Here is a 9,994-nt window from a genome sequence, read left to right on the forward strand (position 1 = left end):
CCTCATCTTTAAAAAGCAAGATTTTACAAAAATCAGTACTCTACATGCACAAAAATGTAGATAACAGTTGCCTAATGATTTACACTATAACTAGAGTTTAGGATTGTTAGTGTTTTTTTAACAAGGGTTTCATTTGCTGCAGAACAGTGAAACGGGCAAGCAAGTAACACAGACATGCTTATAGCCCCTTCAATGAAAGGGCAGCAGCAGCAATTAAACACCCAATGTGATTAATGCAGCAAGGTGCAGAGAAAAGTAGGTACACAGAAAGGCAAAAAGAGACAGTATAAGAAGGGTACTGGACAACAGACTGTGCAAAACATGGGGACATTCAAGAGGAAAGGAAGGGAAGGGACCCATATGCAGTGAGGTAAAAGCAAGAGAGACTGACCTGTGCCATCGCTTGCAGAGACAGAGAGCGCCGGTGAGGAGAGTTTAGGCCTCTTGGCTGAAGGCGGGCCCGACTCCACCACATTCTCGGCCATTTTTAATTCTTTTTAGACAAACAGAGCCCAAATTAAAGATGGGGTTCGTCAAAGTCGTCAGCCTTCTTCTTGGATCCGGAATCAACCGAACAACAGTAAGAGAAGGAACTGAAGAAGAAAGGGACAAAGTTCCTCTTTTTCTGCCCCTCGGGATCTATCTCTGTTGGGTAGCAGCGACTAAGGGGGAACAGAGATGGGAAATAGGGTGTGGAAGCAGTCTTTCCTCCGGCCCACAGGGAAAAACAAGGATGAAAAGAGCAGAACAAACCCTTCTCCGAACACAAATATGCGGGGTTGGTGGGTTTACAAATCGAATTAAATCCGGCTGTGGGGCTGCTGGTGCTTCCTCGCCGCCGCCAACACCACCATCTTCATCCTCCGGGGGGTCGTCGTCTTCTCCTCCTCCTGCTGCCTCTTCGCCGCCGCCATCAACCTCTTCCTCCTCGGCGTCGTCCTCCTCCTCCTCATCGCCACAAGGAGGCGGGCGAAGGAGGAGAGGAGAAAAAAAGGAGAAAGAATCTCTCTCCTCTGCTCGCAGTTCCTTCCCTCTCCTTCCAAAAACCAGCTTGCAATGCGGGGGGGGGGGGGAATGCCCACTGCTAGTGAAAAAGGGACTGGGGAAGGGGGTCACAGACGGAGCGTGTCGAGGGTCCCCAACTCCCCCTGCGCCTTTCTCGCCAGTCACTAATGGCTGCAGAAAGGGGAGCCGTAAGGAGGAGGAGGAGGAGGAGGAGGAGGATGAAGCTAAGTCCCAGGAGTCTCCGCTTCACATCTTGTTGTGCAGGAACAAGGAGGCGGAGGAGGGGTTGTTGTCCCGATGGAGGCAGCAGAGATCCCGGGATGGGGGCTGGAGAGGGTGGGCTTCAGGACTCGCACCCCGCGCCCCCACCTTTTCTTCCTTTCTTTCTCTGTAGCAGGGTGCCCCCCTTCTGGTCAGATGGAGGGATCGATCCCAGAGCAGGAGGAGGAGAAAGCGGCGGCGGCGGCGGCCCCTCCCCCCCTTCTCTCTGCCTCTTCCCCCTCCCTGGGGGGATAAGGATGGTTGCGAGCGCTTGGTCTGCGGAGAGGACAAGACTCTCCTCGGAACCGAAGACGCGATGCCTCAGGCGTTTCTGGAGCGGCTCCGTCTCATGTCCGCCATGTAGGACCTGGGGAAGAGGGAAGGGGGGGCGCAGAGAAAAGAAACAGCTTTCCAAACCGGAGCCAGGCGGCCTCCTGACCCCGCGAACGGGCTCAGTAGCCAGGAGAGGCTGTGGGTGGGGTCCACCCGGGGTCCCGAGTCACTAGCCGAAGCCGGGAGTGCGTACTCCCCTACTGGCTGCGAGGCTGGTGTAGGGGGTGTATCACGGAGGTTTCGGGTTCCCTCAGGTCTGGCCGGCCAGGGGCCCTGAGCGGCTGTCGGTCTCTGTCGTTGCTTTTCCACCTCCCAGGCTCTACCCGCCCAGCTCGGTCCCTCTCGTTCGCTCCCTCCCCTCAGTCGCTCACACACAAACAAAATGGCGGCTGTTGTTTCTTCACTCTCCCGATTCCTCAGAGGGAAGCGAGCGGCGGCGGCCGGAAATGAGCCAAGAGAAAAAAGGGGCGTGGCCAGAAAAAGGAGAGGCGGGGACGCACGCAGCTCGCACACACAATGGAACGCGGAGGGCCGAGGAGGGGGAGAACCCGAGGCGGGGTCAGCTGCGGTCACGAGACTTGCTCAGCCACTCGCCTTGCGCTCCCGGAGCGATCCCTTCCGCAAACTCTCTCGCCTCCGCCTCTTAAAGGGGAAGGAGAAGCTACTCGCCCGCTTCCCTCCGCCTTTACTTGTGTTTTCTGTCGGCCAAAATAGACCGCGAGGTTGCTGCTTGGGACAGGCCTATTGTAATGGGGGAAGGGGGGGGGGCGCTGAGCTTGTGTACTCTGGACCTGGCATTGCCCACGGTGCGCATCGGAAGCCCTCCGTAGGAAGACAGGCCCTGGCTGCTCTCTTCCCTCCTTTGCTGCTGCAAAGACAGCGGCCCAGAGTCACAGTCGAGGGGTGGTTTGGTGGGGGGCGGCGGAAGAGAGCAGGGTTTGGCCGGCCTTCTAGCTTCTCATGTACGGTGCAGGCACACACACACACACACACACACCGATGTGATGAAGACGAGGACTCAGGGTGTACGTGCACATATAGACATAGGACATGAGCCGTAACCTGTGATAGTATGAGAACAAAATCATCACACAGCCTCAAGGTGGAGGCGCAGAGGTCTTTTTATCAAGCGATCTTGCACAATTGCATTTTCCTGCCAACATCCATGTCTGTTCCTCGTAAAGAAGGAAAATTCACTGCGGTGGGAGGGCTTTATTACGCGAAAAGACGTGGGGTAGCATTGTGCTGGGACTGATACGTATTCCCTGTAATGCCGCGAGTCTGGTTTATAACGCTACGCCTATGTTTTTATCGTGATTTGCCACCGCGCTCTTTCGTACAAGAATCCATAATGCTCTCTTAAGGCAGGGGGGGGGGGTCACAGTAAAGTAATGTATAGACTAGGAGAGCCTTCCGTCGTTCGGTATGTTGTGTGTATACACATGAGCCTTTCTCTGCAGACCCCCGGGAGAAACAGCAGCACCTTCCTCACATATTCATTCCTTTGTAAAACGTAGAGAAGCGAGAGGGTTCCGTGTTCTTTCCTTTCCCTCTTCGTAGGAGAGGTGAACAATCAGTTCACAAGACCACTGGACACATGGCTTGCTTCTTCTAGCTTGGTTTTTTATAAGTGCCTGTAGGAAACGCCTCACCTGAGCAGCGCACATACTGTAATATAGAATGCCTGCTACGTTCACTTTTCCAAGGGTTTTTCTGGTCTGTGCTTGCGACAGACAGTTCTGTTAGTCCGTTCATCACAATAATTGTTTTATTAAGGTTAAAAGGACAGAGCAAATCAGAGCATTCCATCACTTGTGTGAATTGGTCTTTATATGACACTTGTAGTGGACTGGACTACTGAAAGTGATCCATAAGATTACTTACGATATGGTGACATAGAAGGGGTGTAAAATCCAGGCAACTGTGGCCCGGACCTAGTTGCTGGAAAGGACAGGACGGTACGTCTCTCCTTGGGTATGTGCTGCTACACAGAACACCGAAGGACAATAGGATTGTGGAACACCACTGCTGTCTCTTGCTCCTTTTATCTGTGCTTCTTTCCCCATCCCAGTTATTTCTCTCAAGCCTATTTTCAGTGAAGCTTAACTTACGTTGCTCTCAAACTTTGGTGGAGATGTGTGAGCAGCACAAGCAGGAGCCAGGAAATCATCTTCAGTAAGAGGGGAGATACAGAAACAAACCCAAGCAGGACTACTGACACATCACTCCCTTTTAGTCTAGTCCTAGTACAGCTTGCAGTTCCTGAATTTTCTGTTTCGTTTCATGTATCTGCTGCTTTTCCACAGTGGACTGTGCCCAAAGCAGCTCACAATAAGCACCAGATAACAGAAAAGACCATTTTAACAATTCATTACAAAACATAACAAATTTAAATAAGGGGAAAATGAACCATTCATCCTCAAATTATTTTGCATGCAAAAAATAATGTCCATCTTCACAGACAGTTCCTGAAATGTGTTTGTGGGTGTACCAAATAGAAAGATTTGAGACAACTTATCTCCTGCCAAAGTCCTATGCTCTTCTGAAGAATGTCGGTATATCAAGAGAGTTTTGTAAAAAGTATTTGCGCCCTTGGTAATCCACTGTCTGTGAAGCATTCAACTGATCTTATCATTAGGAAAAAAATAATACCTGGTCTGCTTCACCCAAACTGCACAAAGCTTTAGCACACTAGACAGGAAAACAGTGGTACGTTATGACACAGTAAAAGAATACCACCATACCTGGGCTTGGGATGGGGATGGGGAACTAGTGCCCTCCAGATGTTGTCACTATCATGGCCAATATCCAAGGATAATGGAAGCTGTACCAGCAATGTCTGGAGGGCCTCATGATTTCTGTTTGAATCCAAGGCTGTGGCAATGGGGGAAGCAAGGTCCTCTTGGGGTTTCGATGCTGTGAACCCCTCCATCTCATGCTCAGGTTGTATAAATATATGATAAAGACACCATAGCCTCTGCTTTGCCTTGCTACCAAAATGAAACACGAACCCTGGGTAAGCGCCTGGAACCCCTGGAATCTCGTAGTGCTCAGAGATTGGGGTGGCGACAATATTTTAACTTTTGAATGTTTTTTGAGTGTGGTGGTAATTTTTTCTTGGTTTTCATGTTCGAGTTTTTTTTTTTACTTACAATCAAGCAGTGTATAAAAAGGTAAAGGTACCCCTGCCCGTACGGGCCAGTCTTGCCAGACTCTGGGGTTGTGCGCCCATCTCACTTAAGAGGCCAGGGGCCAGCGCTGTCCGGAGACACTTCCGGGTCACGTGGCCAGCGTGACAAAGCTGCATCTGGCGAGCCAGCGCAGCACACGGAAACGCCGTTTACCTTCCCGCCAGTAAGCGGTCCCTATTTATCTACTTGCACCTGGGGGTGCTTTCGAACTGCTAGGTTGGCAGGCGCTGGGACTGAGCAATGGGAGCGCACCCCGCCGCGGGGATTCGAACCGCCAACCTTTCGATAGGCAAGCCCTAGGCGCTGAGGCTTTTACCCACAGCGCCACTCGCGTCCCTAAGCAGTGTATACATCTTATGAAATAAATAAAAATAATAAATTATGTGTAGTGAATAGGCTGGAACATCACACCTCAAGTAAAATTTATGAACTAATAAATCACTGTTAAACTTCAAGGGGGGGCGGAATCTGTCTTACCAGGTCTAGTGCTATTCAATATTTTAATTCATTACTTAAAAGAAGGGAAATGCATCTAATTTATACATGCAACAGAACAAAATATGTGAATTTATTGAATAACCCTACACTGAATCAGTCTAAATGTATGTTTTTTCCTCAGCCTCCCTTGCAGTTTCCCCCTCTACCTGGGAAAAACTCCAGAAGGTAAAATGACAATGGAATGGTAGATACTAGGAAGAGGGGTTTGGGGAATCTGTATATGTTATCATGAGCAGCTGCTATCACCAAAGTATTGCACTCTCCCAAAATGTTTAGAGGTACCAAGGCTCCATCTCTCTCTGCAGCAGTGCCTCTGTGCCACCCATGTTTGCTTAGTTATGTCCCACCTCAATTATGCCTACCTACCTGTCCTCCCAGTTCTAATTTATACACCCAGATACAGCATCTTGCTCCCAGTCTAGGTGGATGATGGTTGATAATCTAGCTTTTCAGCCTGTCAGTTGGTGGGGACTGATTCTGTTGTTGCTGCAACCTGCTACATCTAAGCTTTGCTGTGCTGACTCCCAGCTTGTTTGACCTCAACCCTGCCAATGGTCACAACTTGAAGGGAATGGTGGAATCCACATCTAAAAAGAGGCAAGAGTTTGTTGGGAAGGTTCAAGTGTAGAGCAGAGAATCCTGCTTGTGCACAGAGTTTGACCTTGAGGTCTCCTTCAGTCCATTATTCTTCATTGATCTATTCCAATACTTCTAAAGCATCATCTTAACAGTATCTATCAATCTGCTTCCAGTGAAATCTCTAGAATCTTTTGAAAAAAAATTTTAAAATAAAAAGACTGGTGTATTATTGTGTTCATTTAGAGATTATAGCTATGTGGTACTACTCTTCAGTGGTTCATTCCTATCTGGAAAATTGGTCGCAGAAGGTGGTGCTGGGAGATTGCTTGCCTATCCCATGTCTTCTGGCATGTTAGGTACTGTACTTCAGGGTTCCATCTTGTTTCCCTTGTTTTTTAACATCTATGTCAGTGGTTCCCAAACGTTTCTCACTGTGGACCACTTGAAAATTACTGAGGGTCTTGGTAGACCACTTAATGGCTCTCCTGCTTGTTGTAGCAATTGTAATTAACAGATGCTGTATGATTTTTTTAAATGTATTTTTACTGCTTCTGTTAATTCTTATATTGTATTTTATTGTATTACAATTTGTAATAAAATAAAATCCAATATAATAAATAAAAGAAGTGCTAAAAATACAAGAAATAAAAATACAGTTAAATTCAATGTGAATATTTAATGCTGTGGATATGCCTGTCCTGCTAAACTTCATCCAAGCACCCCATTAACTTTGCTCTTAATCTTCTCTGTTCCTTTCAAGGCCACATTTTAGCAATTCCTGCATAAGTGGATATCTAGCTAAAGGGAGATTTATCCTCTTCACATTTTTTGTTATGTCTATTAGACTGCAAGCCTGTGAACCTGCACGTCAGACCAACTGGGCAGCTGTGTAACAGACGTGTAATCTTTCAAGGAAAAACCATTCCCATATCTACCTTCTGATAAATTCTACAGGAAAAGGACATAGGAGAAGCTGTTTCCCAGGAACCCAGTTGCATATTTGACTCCTGCTGCTAATGGAAAGCTGTGCCTCCACCATCCACTGACACCACTCCAAAGAGACAAGAAACATCCTTGCAATGTTTGGATGCTCAAAAGCTAGGAACAGTGTGTCACTACCACAATTCAATACAGCCCTGAAATCAAACTTCATTAAGACTCCATGACAACCACCACTTGGTTAGTAATCCAGCCAGGCAGCACTTTGGATCCCGCAACCAATGTCTGACTGAGCAACAGGACAGTCTCAAATTCAGCCTTTCAGATACATTTGCAAAATTTACTAAGCTAGGACTTATATTCATCTTTCTGCCTCTATGTATAAAACTAAGAAAAATGTTTAAAGGAGCCTACCCTGCTCCACTTTTTAAAAAGTTTCTCTCACCAACCAAAACACAGTATTCTCCACCCTCGTGTGTTCAGGGCACAGGTGCAGAAGCAAAAAAACAAAAAAAGGCATAGAGTCTCTCATGGGTGTAGAAAAGACAACACCTTTATTGGTTAGTGGGCATCAACTATAACATGGCATGGGGCAAAGATCCTATCATTCAGTGCGCTAATTCCTGGACAAGGCTCCATGCTCAAACCATCTGCTGTGAGTCAGTCTCCTTAACGGCCCACATCAGTGGGACTGGTCTGCTTACAGCAACCTGGGAGCACAGCAACCCAACAGCCCCCTCAGCTGCTGGGGCCATGGAGAGAAAGCAGCACCCTTAGATTTCCCAAGAGATATTGCCATTGGCTTCTGCATAGTAGGCCTGCCCACACACCAATGCGGCCAATTGTCACTCCTGCACCCACAAAAGGGGAGAGATCATTTACTCCTGTCTGCACAGGGGCACAAATTGCAGCCCCCTGTTAAGTCGGGAAGTGCATCAAGGGATAACACCAAACCAGTGCTGCAACACTGACATGGCTCCATCTCCCCTTCCCCCAGTCAGATTGTCCCACACAAATGCCGGACTTAGACATTGCTAGGGGAGTAGAGAAAAAAATCATAGAGGAGGGACAGCTGCCCCTCTGACACAAAATATAGAACAGCAATTGGATTTCTCTAGTCAAGAAACAAGTTGAAAAACTAAAGTCGAGTCAGTTTGAACACATATGACCCCTTGGCACGTCAGACTCAAGTAATGACTGGAAATATGTAGTTAATTGTTAATTATTCATTTTATTATAATTACTTGCAGTATATTTTATGGGTTAACGACTGCATTGTGGGAGAGAAACATTTGGGAGAACAATATCCTGCTGCAGATATTTTGAATTAGAATATACATCATAATCTAGTCCTGTGTTGAATTATGCTTTTAAAATGTTATGTTCCTTCTTAAATATGTGTTTTATGTATGTATCTTTGTATGTTACCCATGAAAACTGACACTTTAATGGGGGTATAAACTGAGATCTGTATTATTTTTTAAGTTATGCTACTTAACAGACTTCATTGTTCTTTTTCCTCCCCCCCCCCTTTATCTTTATTGCAGTCCATAGACCCACAAAACAGTTTCAAAACAAGATACAGTTAAGACAACCAAACAACAGGCAAAAGAGACCGAGGTAATAGTTTTGTTATGTCTAGAGCATGATGGTCTTTTTTTCTTACGACCTCCGAAAGAAACTTTGCCACGGTCAGTGTAATATCATTTGACCTATCCTCCAGAAGATATTTAATATGGGAGGCTTCGCATTTTCCTGACATTGTTCTAAGGAATTTGTACCTTAACCTTAGAAAAAAAGTGAGATGAGCATTTGTGCTAAAATTCCTCAATACAGAGGGTACTTTATCTGACTTACAAATTACTAATTTTATAAGTTTAAATAAAACCTACCATTTGTGTGTGTGTGTACACTTATACGTACAAGCAAGAACATATAAAATTGAAGTTAAGATAAATTCAGGCCTGTTGTTAAAGACTAGAGGAGTGCTACTCAAACTCCCCCTCCTCATGGATAGCATAATTATCACAATTTTCCTGTGTATATAATATAAACACTCAAATACATAACTTAGTGCAGACAGGAATCACTCCATGGACAAAATATATGCTGCGGGCCAAACTCTCAAGGAACCCATTCACCTCACCTTGCTCTTCATTTACCATACTGTATTTAAATCCTCTCCTATCATAGTAGGATGTGGTCTTCATAGTACCACATCAGCAGTCATGCCAGTGAATTAATTTCTTTATACTTTTATTTAGACCATTTATATACCACTTAACAGATAAAAGCAACAAGTATTACAAAAATACATAGCAACAGTGCTTTTTTCTGGGGGTACTCAAAAGGCACATTAAAAAAAATGTTAAAAGTGTGGCACTTACTGTAACAGCTTCATTTTTTCATTATTATTTTTTAAGCATTGCATAATAACATATACAACTGTAGAATTCATAATTACTAACCTTTCTATCTCCCCTCTCAGCCTCCTGGCTCTTACCCAGGACACAAACAAACTCACAACTCAGTCACAAAACATCAAAAAGAAGGATTCTGCAAACTGCTGACATCACCCTAATCTTTTACTTTTTTATGGGCAGGCACCAAGGTGAATGGAGCTTCCTCAGCCTATGTCCCATTCAACAGTTAGCTGCCCTCACCATAGCTAGTCCCAGGTTACGGCAGCTTTGATGAGTTTCTCAGTGAGTTCCAAAGATGGAGAAAATAACATTCCTCCACACACAGTTCTTTCTGTCATTTTTTGCCCATTTCTCCAGCTGCTCTCTTATGCTCCTATGGAGGGGCTTTCATTTGTGGGCAGGCACCAGGATGGATGGAGCATCCTCATGCTGCCCACAATTATGTCCCATTCGGTAGTGGAGCTCCAACCTCCACTTCGACTTTGTATGCAGCATATGGCCATAGAACAGTTTAAGGAGCAAAAACACATGGATATGTTGATTACAGAGTTGTGCCCAAATGCCCTCCCAAAATTATCCACCTGATTTGTGGGCAGAAAAAATGGGGTATACCATTTCGCCAGATTTATCTAGATGGAGAAGAAATTATCCAATAGTTTCTCAATGAATGAGCCTCGCTGATAGCAGTGGCAGCAGCCAGTGGCGTAGCGTGGGGGGGTGCAGGGGGTGCCGGCCACACCAGGCGCAACATCTGGGGTTAGGGCA

The 9,994-nt window shown here is 46.1% G+C and overlaps 1 protein-coding gene and 1 long non-coding RNA gene across 5 annotated transcripts in view; one reads left to right on the forward strand and one right to left on the reverse strand.

Annotated features, from left to right (window-relative positions):
- Window positions 1-2,032, reverse strand: part of EP300 (EP300 lysine acetyltransferase) — a 76,425-nt gene extending 74,393 nt beyond the window's left edge. For 3 of the 4 annotated variants that reach the window (XM_077934933.1, XM_077934932.1, XM_028746526.2), the window contains exon 1: window positions 392-2,032. In XM_077934933.1, the coding sequence (XP_077791059.1) occupies window positions 392-485 (94 nt within the window). In that variant the 5' untranslated portion in view covers window positions 486-2,032. The remainder of the gene's footprint in view (window positions 1-391) is intronic. The other variant, XM_028746527.2, reaches the window with a different exon arrangement.
- Window positions 2,033-2,591: 559 nt separating this feature from the next.
- On the forward strand, window positions 2,592-8,299 carry LOC114605944 (uncharacterized). The gene is made up of 2 exons (XR_003708706.2): window positions 2,592-5,453; window positions 6,712-8,299. It is a non-coding gene; the product is annotated as an uncharacterized LOC114605944 (long non-coding RNA).
- The last annotated feature ends 1,695 nt before the right edge of the window (window positions 8,300-9,994 follow it).

Source organism: Podarcis muralis, chromosome 10 (genome assembly GCF_964188315.1).
Source record: "Podarcis muralis chromosome 10, rPodMur119.hap1.1, whole genome shotgun sequence".
NCBI classification, from domain to species: Eukaryota; Metazoa; Chordata; class Lepidosauria; order Squamata; family Lacertidae; genus Podarcis; species Podarcis muralis.